Below are 19,022 nucleotides of genomic sequence, written 5' to 3' on the forward strand. Positions count from 1 at the left end.
ATTATTAATTTTATGAATGCCATTTGATCGCATCGTCGTCCACGTAGACGCTGATATTATTTGTAAAATCCAAGTACATTGAGCTGTTTGAAGTACAACACGCTATTATCAGTAAAAATGTAATCTCAGAACGTTAGGTAAAAGTGCTGGGTCTTATAATCTAGGTAACTTTAACTTAGTCGAACTTACTCATTATTTTGTTGCGGAGTTATTTCAAAACGTTGATATTTATTGAAATCAAATGATGTAAAGGTAAATTTTATGAATATTGTATTTATCTGGATAATAATAATTATTATGTTTATAAAACGCCTTCATCAATAACACACTATTTAGGAACAAATTTGATTACCATAAAAAAGTTTATAGTAAGCCAACTTTAAGCAATCTTTTTTTTAGAACTTAAGAACTATTAAAGAGGTACAATTCTGTCATACTTGCAAAACTTTAACCATTTACGCGGGCAAAAACAGTATTCTCATATATCGAACATTTCGCATGGATACTCTGCCCTCTCTGCTGATTGGTCGTGGCGTGACACTATATAATCTAATATACTAAAGCCTTCCTCGATAAAGGGGCTATTTAACACGGTTTTTTTTTTCAATTTGAACCAGTACTTTTTGAGATTAGCGTATTTAACTAAACAAACACACAAACTCATCAGCTTTCTTCTATCAGTATATATTCTAAAATGAAATGAACTAAAATGTATCTACTTCTAAATTAGGTAATAATTAGAAATATATTTTTTATATGCAACCTCCGATATGAAACAATGTCAGATTCTGATTTTTTTTTAATCTGTATGTATAGTTCCATGATATACCTAAGCTGTTACTGATTTCTAAATTCCGGCTATTGTGTTGTAATAATCTTTGTCCCACCCGGAAAAGTTTTGACTTCACGGGAAGGTCATATCTTGTCGTAAAAGTATTTTATTGCTGTACGCAAGGGTTTCGTTGAGTAGCGGAATCCAATATTTCCAGAGAATAATTAAACCATGAAGACTATCTCAATGTCACAGTAATGTATTTCAAAATAGCGTCGATTGCTATCTACAATTAAAAATTAGTTTTGATGTTTTAACAAATACGAGCTGCCATCTCTTTTTTTCTGTGAAAACTAAAATAGTACGTCTTATTTAAAACAGATGTCGTTGTTGCTTCGTATTAATTAACGAGTTCTCATAATTTATATTGTAATCCAATCGAAGTTTCCGTTATTTGAATTTCAAACTTGATTGCATATAAGAAAATCAAATTATAATCATAAGCATGACATGCATTTAGTATTCTTACACACCAGAATTGGAAAAGACTTTTGAATAAAAATACACAAATATATTAATATCTGACGTAATAACAAACCAAAATTGCATGAATGACTTTTAAAAAAAATAATAAAAAGCAAAAAAACAAAACGACAAATACAATAAATCCGAAAAAGGAATTTAAAAAAAGAACATCCTGAGGCAGACGATTTCGTACTCTTCTTCTTTTAAATGTTAGGTAGATTTACGCTACAAGGTGCAATCGGCGGTAAAATACTTTTAATTCATAACGGTATAAAATGTCTACATTGATATCATATCATAATGCTTATAATATATATCTATTTTATTAAAAATAAGGAAACATTTCTTTTTTCATACCCGTCCCGGTTTATTTATTTTGCATCACAAACATTCCCTATTAATAATGAATGAATCATCACATAATATAATGAAACATAAATATACAGCTGTTAGTTTAATGATCGGATCATCAAGCATGATAACTATTAATTTGGAATAATAACAACGATTTGAAGACATTGAAGTATCCATAATTTTCCCGCCAAAAGTGACCCGTTCCAAATGATTCTCGCTGTGCCAAGATCACGGAAATATTCGTTTAATCTACAATGACCGCATGTTCTACGTAATTGTATTTATTAAACTGACCACAGACCAATATCATTATATTTTTTTCTGCCGATAACTAAAATATTATGCTTGAAATAGTCTGTAATCATTTATATCAAAACCATTTTTATTATTTCCAAATACAAATATTTATTATTCTAGCAATAATATTAATTTTAAATTCTAAACAATAAAACTAAACAAGTTATTTTTACGCAAAAACTAAAGCAACGTGCATGAAACAATTTTGGCATCATTATATATTCATTTGCTATAGCGCAAAAATCCAATTTAAATATAGAGTCTACATATACCCAGCTGTCATTGTCGCCGCGCGTGTCAAGCGACCTTTATTGCTATTCGATTTAAAAAATAAAAAATGTCAACAGCATTTAAAAAAAAAAGTGTCTCGTATTGATATGTTGAATTTAACGCGAACCGACCGGCATTGAATTCGAAGCTCGCGTTCCATTTTTGAGTGTTGTGATTTTTTTTTTTTTTGATCAATACATTTGATGAAGTATTTTTGTGGCAGTTTTGGAAAAAGTTCGTTGATAAAAGTTGACCAGATGTAAATTGTTCGTCAGGATATATTGTTATTTTTTTATTTAAAAATGGCGGGAACTGCGGTGGACGATATTTACAACAAGGAATACCGAAGAATACGTAGATTGACCAGTGATTTTAATACTCGACAATTTTCAGTTAGTATTTTTTGTTTTTTTTTTTTAGTTTTAATACTTTTAATAAATTAAATTACATACTGTCGAACATATAAATAATAAAAGCCAATTTATGACTAAGTACCTATTAAATATTATATAAAATAACTTTTTAATTTTGAAATATATAAAGGACTGATTTATTGTTCTTTTTAGAGACTTTGGTTGTGAGACAGTCAAACGTGGTTTTTATGCCAAATTTTAATTAAAGTATATATTCATCAAGTATTCACTCACAAAGGGCCGCCCCTCCACGAAAATTTTTAGTATCGGTGTGCGTTAGTATTGTGTTACGCTCGTGTTTAGAAAATGTCTTAGTGTACGTGAGAAGACTAAGAGTAAAGACAGCAAAAAAATATAAAAAATAGATAATATTTATGAAGCTAATATAATAAAAAAATATTAATTTAACGGGTCTTAGTGAGTAAATAGATCTATATTGTCATGCTAATTTATTTCGTTCAAAGTAAAATATAAAGTTAGATGGATTTGATGTCTCAGCCTCTACTATCCATTGGAAAACTTATTTCCCAATGTCAAAAAATGATGATGTATTTTTTTTGCAGGTAAACCGTTATCCTTATCAGTAAAGTTCTTATCAATTTTAACATATAATATATTATTAACATTAAGAAGGTTAAGTTTTTAATAAGTTTTTTTTTTTAATTTCAGTCAGAATATGGCCTTACAGAGGAACAAGTCGCAGGTATGTAACTTTGAACTAAATACTCGTTTTATATGTATAAATACTAGTTCGCTCAATGGTCGAAATTCGGAAGAAACAATATTGAACATTTTAAGTTAACATATTTTAAAAATTTCCATAGATATATTTGATTGATATTGAAAAAACTGAGCGGAAAAAAGTGTTTTGTCGAGATAGTATTTTTTGAATCTGGCAATTAAATTGTTTAAGTAACAATTCTCAGTATAAAGATGCATATATACACATATACACAGAATACTATATAATATACCAGTGTGTAGTATAAACTTAAGGCGTACAATTTAGTACCTACTCGTGACAAATATGAAATTATTAAAATTAAAATGGGAGGTGTTTTTTTAAAAGTTTAATATAAAAAAATAACAAGACACTTTTTAAATAAAATAGTTAGATGTTAGATGGAAGAGCAATTGGAGAATCTGATGGTAAGCAGTCACCATCGCCCATAGACATTGGTAACGTTAGATATATTAACCATTCCGTACACCACTAATCTGACACCGACCTGGGGAACTATGAAGTCATGACCCTTGTACCTGTAATTACCTTAGCTCACTCACCCTTCGACCGAAACTCAACAGTATCGAAAATTATTATTTGGTGATCGAATTAGTAGGTGGTACCAACCCAGAAGGGCTTGCACTAAGTAAATAGTACTTGATGGTAAGTGACTTCTACCAGTTATTACTTGCATACTAAAAATTCAAACCAGAACAGAACAGTCCCACAAAACCCATCGCAGTGCATTTAAAACCTAATTTAATTCTTACATTTAAACTAATTTCAGTATAGAGACAGTTTATTATTATTAACTAGCTATTTTCTCCAGCTTCACACGAGTAAAATAAGGGTATGTATACAACTTTTAGATTGAGGAACAAACATAAAAGGAAAAACTCTTTTTGCCGGCTACGAAAGTTGAAATTCGCGGTTGTTCTCTACTGTAACATGCATGTCTGAAACATACGAACCTTCCTCTTGAAGCAATCTGTCTATGGATAAAAACTGCATTAAAATCCGTTTCTTAACTTAATAGATCTAAGCGTATGATTAAGATAATAGCAATCGAAGCCCTAGCAATCAAATCACTCGTAAAAATGATGACTCGTACCGAAGCACATTCAGTGATTTGGTGAGATCTGAGCCCCACCGCGCCCATTCTAATAATAATATCTTAATGTGATATTTGTCACGTCGTAATGTCATCACCAGCATCACCCATTACATAATGTATGTGTCTCGTTAACAAATAGAAACATCGAGCGCTTTGGCACGACGTCTATCCATTTACTAGTCTTCGAATTTCCTAAGAACATTACCAGCAATGATTTTCCGAAAAACTTTAATTATCTTATTAAATTTTGTCAATACAAAAGTTTATTTTAAAACCTCCGAATCATTATTTCATATGTTTCGAGGAAAGGAAAAAATGCCATTTGATTGGTATTATCGTTGTGCTCCGGTTTGAAGGGTGATTGAGCCAGTGTAACTACAGGCACAAGGGACATAACATTTTAGTTCGCTAGATCGGTGGCGCATTAGTGCTGTAAGGAACGGTATACTTTTTTTTACAGCATTAGTGTCTATGACTAGTGGTGACCACTTACTATCACTATTAAAAATATAAAGATATGAACAATGTAAGCAATAATGATCATTATATTTACTCAGGTGGGCTGCACAAAGTCTAACCACCAAGTTAAAATGACGTTTGTGTTCATTGTTCTTGGATTTTAAAAGGCGTTCGTAACATTCATACGATGCATATCTTCAATTCGATTACCCTGATATTATCGGAGTCGGTATTTAGTCCTTATTGTTTTTTAACAAGTAACAATTTAAAAATAAAAGGTAAAGGATATGAAGTCAAAAGTAAAGTTACGGCCTGTGAATGTCCCACTGTTGGTTGAGGTCTTATTTCCTTTTGAGGAGAAGGTTTTGCAGTTTATTCCACTACACTGCTCCAATGTAGGTTGAATTTGACTGGTAAAGTTGTAAAAGATATGACTAGCCATATCCTCATTAACAAATATACACTTTAACACTTCTCATCTATTCGCTCTCTTCTGTAAATAATTACACTCGCATATATATCAGAAGACAGAGATACCAAGTACTTCCTATACGTTAAGAACAGCTGACGGGGCATGCAAGAGATCTTTGTGGTGCTCACAATCGTAATAGCTACAAACTCCGTATTCATAGGCAATAAATTATTTTATTATAAGTGGTAATGAAATGAAATTGTTCCAGAATTCAAGGAAGCGTTCATGCTGTTCGACAAAGACGAAGATGGCACCATCACGATGGCTGAGCTGGGAGTTGTAATGAGATCACTGGGACAGAGACCGTCAGGTAATTTAATGTATTTTGTCAGTAGATAATTACAAATATCTCACACCTAATGATAACACACCTGGACACTTGATGTCATTGGTAATAATATATAACATAACAAAACTCGACATCTGATTGGTGATTATATTATGATATCAAAAATAAAAACGACACCTGATTGGTTTATAAAATTAATTTTAATAATTTCGAGTGTTCGGAATCATTAATAAAATATCAAATACAAGTTCAATTTTGAAAAATATCGTTATGAACAGAAATTACTACAATTCCGTCGTTCTAAAAATGACAATGGATCAATAAGCAATTGGACCTCCTTCATAAATGCTAGTAAGATTTATTTTTGTAGAAGTTACAGATATTTTAATCTGTTTATGTCCATGATAACCTAAACGTATATAAATTTTCAAACTCCATTCATAAGCAAAAACATATTGTCAGCTACTACGAAGTAATTAGGATGTCTGCCAAAAATAACAGGAGTACGACTAAAAATACCAATTAGATGTTATTGTATCGTATTCATTTGTTTCTAAATATTTCTGTACAGACACACGAAGGTGACACGTGTCATGTACGTCTTCGGCATAATCCTTTCGAAAACAAAAGTTCGTATGAAATGTATGGCTATAAAGTTTAACGGGATTATAGCTTACTTATGAACGTTTTGGGTGTTACGTTGAACATTTTTGTTCTCTTTCAGTCATTATTGATTTTACATTTGAAAAAAGAAGACGGCATTGTTTTATCATAGTCTTAAGAGTTTTTCTCGATGTTAAGGTTATCTAATAGGCTAAATCAATATTTGGGATTGATAAGGATCCAAAAGACTTGTATAATTCTTTCATTCGCTCTATAATCATAATTAGTTATCTGTTATCAGTTTAATAATTCGTAAGAAACGTTGGTTTTATTATATCGTTATATTATATTACAGCAAGAAATAAGGTTATTTACCAAATACGAATATAATATAAAAATAAAAACAAATCATCAAGCAGGCCCCGGCGAGATTCGAACTCACGATCTCCTGTTTACTAGACAGGCGCTTTAACCAACTAAGCCACGGCGCCGATGGACAGACTTGTCAAATTTCTGTATCGTATCTACTGTGAGACGTTCATATTAATAAATAATCCATTTTACTCTTCTTGCATATCACTCGCCTTAATATAGAGCAAAACTTTAATGTATAAGAAATTAACACGAATATTAAGAATTTATGAAAATATGTATGTTAAATGAAATCGAAAATAACTTTTTAATTAACATACAAACGTATTTTTACGTGCGGTTTATCTGTTTATTTTTCATATGAATCTCGTTATTTGTACGCATTTGTCCTTCACACGGTCCCAGGTTAGTTCTAAGCGAAGTTTCATTGCAGTTGGTTCAGTGGCTTACGAATAGTCATCAAAGACACAGACTACTTTCGTAATTATAATATAAATAAACATAACTAAACACGAAATAAAGGAAGATAAAATGAATATCACTATAAATCAACAAAAATAAATAAAATAAGGTTTTTGTTTGAATTAATAACATACGTCTTGTACAATGGACAAAACTTATATTGTATAACAATATCGATATGTCTGTTCCAACCACAAGAGGACAAAAGCCAAATAAACAATATTTGACATCGGATTAACGCGCTCTCATTGGTCGAGAGCTTTTATAATAATCTATGATATGAATTATGGATTTTGGAAAAAATTACGTATTAAACTTCGACGAAGATGTTATTAGAACTTGGGAGTAAAATTAAATTAAATTGAATATAGGTAGTTAAGTGAACTAGTGTTGTATTGTAAATGAAAATACATGTATTAATCGAGACCTGTTAGTAGCGTACACTATAGGGCAAATCGCATGGAATACGTAAATCTAAGGTATATTTACGTTTTTTTTTTTTTTTTTGAAATATTTACACCAACGACTTATGACTAAGCACTTAAAATTAATATATATGATGTGGGTAACATTCAAAGTGATACGTATTTAAAGGTGTAAACAACATTGATGTTCGTGCCTTCTTCAATTGGAATAGACTATATATATAAGAATAAGCAAGTTTACAGTCATCAATGTATCTGCGTATTATTTGAAATCGTAGATCTCCTCCAAATTCCAAGTCACTGTGTCTAGTTTAAACTTTAACAACGCACGTTGATCAGTAACGTTTTTTAATCATTCAATGTTTATTCATTTAAAAAAAAGTAATATCATATAAGTGTATTAGTTTATTAAAAATTCTCAAACCCGAGAACTCAACTCAAAAACTAATTTCTCGGATTGAGAAATCGAATCAAGGATGAACCTTTGGTAACTTAAATATTACCTAATTTATAGTCAGTATTCTAATTGCCATAAAATTCATCTAAATAAATAAAAAAATATTTTTTCTGAAAAAATTGTAAATCATATACTGAATACCGTAAAAATAGTATTCAGATTTAACAATTCAAACGTGCTTAAAACAACCTCCTGGTAATATTCGAATACATAACTATAGTTAATGTGTCATTGTTTAAAACGAATGCCACAATAAATCTGTCATTAATTTATAATTAGCATTAATTAACTATATTTACCGTTCTATAAATAATCAAACAAATATAATTTAGTTTGATTAATATTTGTTGTGGCAAGACATAAACTACATTCGTATCCGGATGTTTCTGCCAGACATATAAAATAGTTGGCGAACGTCAGTGTTCGTCATTTTATTACATTACGTAAATTTATAATATTTATTTGTGTGCGTAATGTCATATGAAATGTTATCGGTAGAACTTGTCTATTCAAATGAAGGTGGTAATCTTCGAAAAAAATCTAAAACAATATTTCGCTGGTCGAAAGATTAAATAAGAACATTATTCTTGATAAGGTATGCGTTATTTTTATATCATATAAATTAATTAATTAATAAATTGTACTCAAACGAAGCCGCAGCGGTTTGCTAGTTATGATTATAGAATGAAAAGTGATAAAATGTTTTACTTAAGCGAAAAATCACTGTTCTTGTCGACATCATTATTAAGTATGTGTTGTTTGGGCATCGTTATATAAACGCAAGCACGAACCAATTATTTGAATACTAATTTAATACTTTTATAAATCACTTGTTGTCGCTTGCGTTTTAGGGGATTGGTTGTCACGTGATTGGCAAAAAGTAGCGTATGTCATTCCTTGAATGGCAAGTTTGCTTCATACACTTACAATTTTATCAAATTGTGGCAGTGAAAGAGCGACAGACAGACAGAGTTATTTTCACATTTATAATATTAGTATAGATTTCATGGGACTCGTAAGTATTAGGTAAAAACAAAAAAAAATCTATGTCCTTCATCGGGTTCAGCCTAGCCTCAGTAGAGTTCAGCCGTGGAAGTATAACATACAGACAAGAATTACTTTCGAATTGATAATATTAGCACAGATAACACATATTAATAGTTAAGTAACTAACTTTACAGGTAAACCAATAGCGAATTTTACATAGAAAGCTAATTGCAGCAGATTCGCAGCACTGATAAGCTATCTCCGATTATTAAGATGTAGAACTCGATCTATCTACTCGCATCTATTATAATTTACTTCGAACCAATTAGATACGGACATCCTAGCAATTCTCTGCTCTGATTGGCCTATTCGCCTATCATTAAGACGATATTAATATAAGAACTTAGTAATCGTTATAATTATTTGGAATTTTCAAACACGTGAATCTTAATCAAATATGTTTTCTTGTCTCCTCCAGATTTTTTTTTTATTTCATCTAAGTAAGTTAGGGCGTCATTTGGTTACCTTGCCCTTTGGACCGATTAGTGACCAATTTTGTCCACCTTCCATTTGTTGATCTTGCCATGTGACAAGCCCATTTCCACTTCAGTCGTTTCGTTACTGGAGAACATTTATAACTAAAGTTTTTTTGCGTATGTCACCTGAGTTTTGCTAATTCATGTCTCATAAATGCTGTCACCTAAATCCACTAACCGGCTGAAACTGGACCAAGTATCAAACCTTATCATTTAGAGGATACGCTTTAATAATAATATTGGGTTCAAAACCTCATTGTTTATATTATTCGTATAAATAAACCTTCTCCTATTCCAGGAATTATTTAGCATACATATTGAGATTAATTCAAAACACTTGATACACACATACTTGGTGGTAGGCCTTTGTGTAAGCCCGTCTGAGATATTAAACCGTCAAACAGCGATATATTAGTATTGGTGTGTTATGATTTGAAGGTTGAGTGAGCTACGGGTACGGACATCAGGGTTGAATAGTGAGTTTGCCATGTAACTACGGGTACAAGGGACATAACATCTTAGTTCCCAAGACTGATGGTGTGCTCGAGAAATGATTAATATTTCTTGGAGTACCAATGTCAGTGTGCAGTGGTGATCATTTAACATAAGGTACTATATCTATTTACTAGGACGCTTATCTATATGGAATAGATGTTATATATCTGCTATTCTTCAAATAAAATTTTAAGCCAGCAATATAAATACACGAGGTAGTAATTTTGTAAATTACGTACGAAGAAATGAAAATGCTGAAGGTTTTGAATTTTCAACCTTCTTAAGTAGATTTGATGTCCGTCTTATTTTTCCTAATTTCATCGTAATTGGAAAGGCGTCTCGGGATTGAATGGGCTTGCCTTTTTTCGTCTTTATATTTACGATCCTCATTAAATTAAATAACGTCAAGTATATATTTCAATTATAAATTTGAAAGTATGTCAATATTTTCATATCTTAAAATTTTCTATCAAAATGTAATTATATTTTTTTTATATTATGTTTAATAACCTGTATGTTTTAATTGTATATTGTAGTTAATACATTTATGGTATTATTTTTAATACTAAATTAATGACTGTTAATCTCGTCAAGTACTCTCTGTTCTTCTAGTTCACTATCGTATTAATTTCTTCTCCTTATGATAAGGATAATCGTGGTTTTTTAGATCAACAAACAAAACATGCCACAATTTTAAGTTTAGGTATTAAATTAGATTTAAAAATTATCGTACGATATATTTTAATATTTTTTCCTGGTTGAAAAGTAAAAGTGGCACACCGTTAATATCTCACTGCAACCTCTCCTCTTATATCGCTCCAGTGAGGCTTTTGCTGATTGGAATTTGACTGGAAAGTCCAGCTTCATTTTAAATACTAACTTCACAGATCACGTATACAGACATACTTTTTCCAGAAAAACTCAATTCGGCGTATACATTTTAACAAAGTATATTGTAATAACGTCACGTCAGAGTGATCATTTATTCAGCATGTTATTCTACGTAATATACTGAAATATTCGTATTATGATCGTTGGAAGTAATATTCAGGACGAAGTTTCACCTGTGACTTTTGCGTGTATATTTAAAGGCTACTAACCTCTGTGATAGATGAACGTCGCTCACTGCGACAGCTAAGTGCTCGAGATTCCCGCTCTGAATGGGAAATAAACCTTATGAAAATTTATAGCACCACAATCTGTTCCATTTTCAAATGTCTTCAAAGTTATTGAAACTCTAATTACCTATTTAATTTAAATTGATAATTGCCTACTTTTTAATGTGCTCAACATTTGTCCTGTGTCATGCTCGTAAATTTAAGAGCTGTGATAAAAACCAGGACTAAAATAAATGTATTTCAAGTAGGTTCTAAAAAACACTTTTGAATAGTAATTTAAAAAAGTTAAATTAGTCAGCTGGATCAGAATGTAGATTCTACGGGAAGAATTGGTTAAATATTCCGTAGTTACTTCATTATACAAACATAAATATATATGGTATTCATATTTATATACAACTTCATTTTTATAATATCCTGTATGAAAATTTAAGCTACAAGTACTGGTTCCGCATAGGCAGGAAAAGGGTCAAAATAGAACGTTAATAATGAAGGAAAAACATACAAAATATTCTTGGGCGTATCACTCAGCCAGGTATCACAATCAGATAAGTTCACACTACCCTACACAAATATTCATTATTATTTATAAATTTAATATTTGTTTATTTTAATAAACACGATTTAATTCCTTGTATTAATGTATTTTTTCAATGATTTCGGAAAAAGTTGTGAGAACATTATTGAAGCACTGGTTTTGTTTTTCCAAACTGTTAAAGACATTTGTTGTCTTATTGACTGAATAATCCTACATAATATATTCGCTGTTGAGGTTGTCCTCAATATTTAGGTAAACAAGAGAACGGAACTACCATTTCCACAAATATTTGTTAATGGTGTACCAATTGGTAAAAAATGAGCCTAATGTCTTACTAATTTAATCCGGAGATATCTTGTATAGGATATTTTTAAGGTATTCCAAGACGATGTTAGAAAAAAAGATTAGTTTACAATGATCTTTAGCTTTTATGATGATATGATTTTGATTTTAACTTTGACTTCAGCTATTAAATTATAAAATTCATGCGTTTATTTGATCTATTCCCCGTTATTATATAGTATTCATTTTTTTATCTAATTCAAGCTAATAGTACATATTTTTCACTCTCAATTCCGCGTGAATCGCAATATTTGGAATACCAATGAATAAATGAATACAAAGGTAGACGTTTCTATTTGCGGCTCAGGATGAATGGATTTTCATGAATTTTTATCTAACTTTAACCAACGTAAGATGGTCTCTTTCAAAATCAACTGTGTAAAATAAATAGCAATTAATGTAATTGTATAAATGCTATTATTAAATTGTTAAAGCTGACATAAATGACTGGTTTGAATTCGACGGGTTTTAATTGAATCGACTGTATTTTGTTACATATAATTATGTAACGCAATATAATTCTCTACTGATCAGGAACTGATTAATGTAACTCATTTAACTTTATAAATATCTGAATAATAAATTTATGTATAAATTCTGTAGTAAAATATATTATTTAAAGTTTTTAGTGGAAGCGTCGCTGCAAAATTTTGAAGTGAAATTTTAGTTATATATATTATATATATAAATTGCGAACCGATTAAAATTACAAATACGACACTATCTAATTTTATTCCTGTCACATGTGTACTGAACATACTATCTTTTCTGCTAAAAATAAAATACAAGGCGCCCCTACTTCGTATTTGTAAAATACCTCAACACATTTTTAATCTTTAATTTAAAGAAAATCTTGAAACCTAATGGCATTGCCACCTACCAGTATCAATCGTCTAGCGTCCAACCAATCCAACCAGCTCAAACACACATAATAGTTCATAAAAATCCGTCCAGCCATTTAGGAGGTGTCCAGTAACATATACACACATGCAGAAGAATGATATATATTATAAAGGAAATAATGACGAATATGAGTTAAATTACAAATACGTATATTAAAACCAAAAGGTTCAACTTATGTTGGTTGATTGTACAAGGTTCACAAAGCCATTGTCCAACACAACATTACGTAGTAAACAATCCCATTTAAAACGTATCCTCAAAATGAAATGTCTAGCTGTGCGGATCTCTTCTTTATTTATGGCCAGTATAATATACTCAGCTTTTATAAAATGCAGGCTCGGAAAAAGCCGAATGTTTTATAATTGCATTATATTTATTGCTTAAGGGATTTGTATTTTTATTTAGAGAAATTAGTGATTATGTCTGATGTTAAATAATATTTTTCCAAGGTTACCGGTTGAAGATCTTATCGGGTCAATTTGTTGCCAACCCAGGATCTACAATATGGATGATTTATATGTGAACGTGTCTGTCCCATGTGTCACATATAGGGCTAATGTTTTACTATTGTGTCTACTTTTTGGACAGTGCAATTGTTAAAATGGACCAAAATGTTTTTCCAGAGACTGAATTACGAGATATGGTGAAAGAAGTGGATCAAGATGGCAATGGAACGATTGAATTTAATGAGTTCCTTCAGATGATGTCTAAGAAAATGCGCGGAGCAGATGGCGAAGATGAACTCAGAGAGGCTTTCAGGTATATTTTTGGTCACATTGTTTCTTTAATTAACTTTTCTCTTCTTATAAAAAAGCTATGCGTCAAACCTTCACAGAATAGCTATAAAACAGTCAAAGTCAACGGACTACTTAATAAACAGTTTTAAAATGAATAAATAAAAATGAATGAATGAATGATTTCCATTGTACCAATTTTTTAGTATTTGAATCTAACGATGTCAGCAAAAGTATTTAATCGAGAGCGACACAATTCTATTGAATTATTTTGATAACGTAGCACATTCGAGTTTATTCTTTTAAATAATTATATCAAATTATATAATAATATATATATAATGTAATACTATGAGCGCAAGAAATGGTACTTGCCTTTTTCTTAGTTTTGATTAATTATTCGTTAAAAATTTTGCACTTTATTAGCGACTTAAAAACGAACAGTGCTCAGTATGAAAATAAATGTTTTAATCGCACTAAAAATATACTTTGAATACCGGTTGTTTTTATATAATAATCTTCTTTCACTAAATATATTTTTAAGACTTCTTCCAAAACATTTCAGGGTATTTGACAAGAACAACGACGGGCTAATATCCTCAGTAGAGCTCAGACACGTCATGACCAACCTCGGTGAGAGACTTAGCGAAGAAGAAGTTGATGACATGATACGTGAGGCTGACCTTGATGGTGATGGCATGGTCAATTACGATGGTCAGTATTATTTTATAAAACAGAAGATAAAAGGAGCATAGTAAGAGAGAGTATTTTTTATTTGATGGTAGGGTTTTTGTGCAAGCCCGTTTGGTTAAAGTACCTTCCACGTATTATCGCCATCTACTATAGTAGTCATCACCAATAGTTAGTATTCTTGTGTTCCTGTTTGAAAGGGCCAATGTCTATAAGCGTTGTGACTACGAATCAGCACCTTGGCGTATGGGTCACCTAGTAGCCACCTGATAACACAGATGCTAAGCTCGATTTAAAAAAACACATTTGGTGCTGGCGACGACATAATTAAATTTACATAATTTTGTAAAATATATCAGTAGATAAAAAAAAATTAGTTCTTCGAAAAAAAAAAAACGTGTGCGTGCCAGGACGTCCGACAGAAGTGATAACTTAAACTGTCCGAAATACGGCTAGTACTGTGGGTTACAGTGAGAGAGGATGAGCATGCCTACCATTGCCGTATGCGTAAGAGAAAGGGAAGCTACACACACTGGCGCTGTAACGCGTTACGTAACGAAGCGGTTTACCCTCTCATAAGAAGTTATCACTTCAAAAAGTTACGATTAACTTAATAACTTATTTCATTCATAAGATCACTCTTAGAGTTATTGGAATCGCCAGTTAAATACAAAAGAGCTAACTGGCGATCAATTTCCGTAAAAATAACAAATGTTAAATGATCATTTGATATAATAGATTTAATATAATAATTTGTTATTCTGGCGAAGTTAACCGCTGATTGTAAAATCCCTTGATATATTATTTTGGTTTTTTCAGAGTTCGTGACAATATTGACGTCGAAAAACTAGTATGCAGAGGAACAACCCAAGAGAGATCGTTCCCCACCGCGTCAGTGTCCGTATCCGGAACTAACCGAGCTTGGCGGGAAAGAAACTCTCATTTAAATGAGTCAGTGTAAACTCAGTTTGGAAGTGTTGTTCTTTACGCCTCAGGGAGTGAATTAACTGTTAATGTGAAACGAAACGCCTAATCTCCCAACGAAGTTTTAGTTGCATGACGTGAGATACGAACGGCCTTTGTGGATGTACCTTTTATATGTGCCGTGAACTGTAACCTATATTATAATTTATTTATCGTGTCGTATATTTGTTCGTTTTATTTTCGTATTGAAATGTTGGCTCGCTAATTTTGTAGCGGATGTGATAAATTGCGGTATGTCTCTTTACATGACATTTAACATCAGTAAAGTTATTCAAAAATAAAAAGGAAGTCGGATTCAAACGTAGATTCGCTAGCTAATAAGGCTGTTGCATGATTATTTGGATGTGCTTTTTAATTAAAGCTATAACGCTTAATGTTTGTACGATCTTGTAAACTCCATTTATCGGAAAGTATAAACGGTCTGTAAATAATGCGTGTGAAATGTCTGTAGATGTAAACGGGCCTCTAAGACCTTTACGTTTCAAATTTGATGCAAATGAGTATATTTGATGTTGAAAACGTTGATGTTTTAAATAATATATGTGTAAAGATATTTATCGGCTACATATTAATAATATATGTACTTAGATTATCGAGATTAAAAGACGAAAGAAAAAAAGTATTTTAAGCGGTGTTTGATCATCATTTGCGCGTCTAATACGCAGTCGTCCCATTAATGCGATCGCTGGAACATGTTTGAAAAGAGAAATCTTGATTAAAGTACGTTTAAAATATTTTTGTGCCATATGTGTAATTATGGCATAATTGCCATATTCATTTCACGAATCATGTCAGAACATGGTTAGCTATTAGTTTTGGTTGATCAAAACGACGGTCACGGTCAGTGTTCACTAAAGCACGAAGGCCCTTGGTATATGATATTGGCCCTTCGTAAGCTAGCATCGTAACTACAAGTAGAATTTAAAATGTTACAGATTGGACTACCAAGAGCTAGCTAAGACAAGAAAAATATTTATTAGTTACATCTGGAACACGATATTCAATTTAAATGTCTAAATTTATTTTGCTAAGTTTTATTTTATCTCACTAAAATATAAAATTAATATTCTAAAATATAATAAGTATCTTCACGTAAATCGAACCATACGAACGTGATGTAATGAAATACATCACGTTCGTATGGTTTCATTTACGCTATAATGCACGTAACTAAACTTAATAAAATTTTATTAATCAATTACATGAACTTTCCTGAGTACTTATTTGCCTAATACTCCTTTGAATGTACCTCTATCAGTGTCTGAAAATCGTAAAGAAACATAAATAATCGTCCATTGGTTCTTGGTCTATAATTTTCAACATATAATACTCCCTTAGAAAATATAGACGTGTCATTTTGATATTGAAATTATTAATATATCTGCAGTAGAAAAAAAAAAAAAAAGCAAAATAATAGTTTTAAAAATAATCGGTTGTGTCCATTTTGTAACCGTAAAATCATTCTGTATACAAACAAGTCTAACAATGATAGTAGAATTAGTCGTGTGTTATTGACTAGATTGTGATCTCCGTTAGTCTTCCAAATCGTGGAGGTTGACTTAAATAAAGATCGTAATGTTTATTATTACTGAATGTGCTTGTATATTTTAGTGGATGAAACCGCACCATTATTGTGACAGCATTTTTTTGAACACTATGTATTATGTCATGTATGTTTTTAAATGTAAAGTTTATTGTCCCCTCGATAATATTATTTGAACAAATATCAAAACATTTTTTTTTAAACCGTTCTGGCGAATAAAGATGTGTTTAAAACTTCCTATTTTGTGTTATTATTTTAAATTAATTTTAAAATTAAAATAACGTAAACATTGTGTATTAAAAATAAGCTAAAAACAATAATAACATCACTTATTTATTTTAACATATTCATTAAAAATGCCAAGATAAGCGAAATATTCTAATAAAATAAATATTATGTAATTAAATGTAACTTCATTTAAACCATTTACAAATTCATATAAAAAAATAATGAATAGTTATTTAACATAATCGTTGTTGATGTATAACATATTATACTATTGTATTAATAATAAATGTGTTCTAGTTTGCATTATATATGTTTAGCAGAGCCCTATATATTATATAAAGTAGTAATATGCAAGATTATATCTATTATAAATTAAATACAGCCTATAATGATTGGGCTTCCTCTTAATTAGGATTGTATTAATTTATTTATTTAAGTGAAATTATTTTATGTACAATAAGGACAATAAAACATTTCTCGTTCATGTCAATTTAACAGATACAAAAAATATAAAATATATTTCTGGATTTTAAAAAACGAAGCACGATATTATGTCGCATATCACGAGCAATAAATGAATAAATAATTAAGTAAATATTTTTATTTATTATAATTAATGGATACAAAAATATATTTACAATTAAAATTATTTTACATTTATTTTTATAATAATAATTTTTAAAATAACCTCATGAATGAATACGTTTAGTCACATAGATATAAATGTTTGTAAATAAATTTAAAAGTGTTCTATAAAATAACTAATTCATATATAACCATAATAATTATTACGTTAATAATAATTAAAATATAAGAATACACGTTTCATTTATTCTGAATTCATTTATTCGTATAATAATATAATTGTTTGGGATATTTCAGAACGCTACAGTATGGTACTGTAATTTTAATCAAAAATATCATCTCTCTGTGTGTGATTCTTAATTATGAAAGAAATATTGGCAAATTTATTTATTGTGAAACAATATAGAATTTTAATCATATTATTATATAATATAATATATATACATATATTATTATGTATTATGCAAAGTAGATTGGTGTATCTAGTTAAATGAATTTACAAGCTTCGTATGAGAAAAGACATTTTAATAAAATTGATATGTGAATTTCGATGACTTTCAATTTCCTATATATAATATATAATGTATATTAAATCTGTCTGTACAGAATTAACACAACACGTTTGAACTAAAAAAAAAATTGGTCGAATATATTATTGCTTTAATTATTTAAAAATATATATTATAACTAGCTGTTACCCGCGGCTTTGCTCGAGTAGAATATGAATATATTTACAAATTCACTTAACATATTACGTTAATGTAATACCTCTGTGTATACCAATTTTGGTGTGTATTTCAGCCCTTAGGGTAGAATGTCCAGAAACGCTTAAATGCGCATCAACTAATTTTTAATCGGTAGTCCAAAAATAAAATTTCGAGCTTCTAACATCAAAATGACGGACTTCTAGACTAACTTGTATACGAAATGTCAACCCCTACTTTTTCCCTTTAGGCCTAAAGTATCAAGAAACGCTTAAATACGTATCATCTACTTATTTTTAATTAACATCCACATAAAGACAATCTATGCAGCCTGGGGATAATGACTGCATCGTCGATGTTAGTGTCGGTGTCTGTGAATTGACCTGGGAATCATTTTGCTGACCGTGTCTTTCCTGGGTAGGCTTTTTGCAGCGGTAACCGACATCCACGCGGGCGGAGCCGCGAGCGACCGCTATTAAACATATAAAAATATAATAAGCTTTGAATTTTCAAAAAATATTCATTGTACACCTACAGATTCGGTCGATTTACTCCTTAATTATATGTATAGAAAAAAATTGGCGGTAAATAAGTTTATAAAATCAAAAATCAAGTCATAATATGACT

At 30.5% G+C, this 19,022-nt stretch overlaps 1 protein-coding gene and 1 non-coding gene across 7 annotated transcripts in view; one reads left to right on the forward strand and one right to left on the reverse strand.

The window, feature by feature from the left end:
• LOC113396502 (calmodulin-A-like) overlaps window positions 1-17,701 on the forward strand; it is a 224,856-nt gene extending 207,155 nt beyond the window's left edge. For 5 of the 6 annotated variants that reach the window (XM_026634465.2, XM_064216766.1, XM_026634463.2 and 2 more), the window contains 5 exons: window positions 3,301-3,334; window positions 5,609-5,710; window positions 13,551-13,686; window positions 14,227-14,375; window positions 15,171-17,701. In XM_026634465.2, the coding sequence (XP_026490250.1) occupies window positions 3,301-3,334; window positions 5,609-5,710; window positions 13,551-13,686; window positions 14,227-14,375; window positions 15,171-15,202 (453 nt within the window). In that variant the 3' untranslated portion in view covers window positions 15,203-17,701. Of the gene's footprint in view, window positions 1-2,454; window positions 2,611-3,300; window positions 3,335-5,608; window positions 5,711-13,550; window positions 13,687-14,226; window positions 14,376-15,170 lie in introns of those variants that run through there. The other variant, XM_026634466.2, reaches the window with a different exon arrangement.
• Trnat-agu (transfer RNA threonine (anticodon AGU)) lies at window positions 6,710-6,783 on the reverse strand. Its single transcript has one exon. It is a non-coding gene; the product is annotated as a tRNA-Thr (tRNA).
• Window positions 17,702-19,022: the final 1,321 nt, after the last annotated feature.

Source organism: Vanessa tameamea, chromosome 13 (genome assembly GCF_037043105.1).
Source record: "Vanessa tameamea isolate UH-Manoa-2023 chromosome 13, ilVanTame1 primary haplotype, whole genome shotgun sequence".
In the NCBI taxonomy this organism is placed as follows: domain Eukaryota; kingdom Metazoa; phylum Arthropoda; class Insecta; order Lepidoptera; family Nymphalidae; genus Vanessa; species Vanessa tameamea.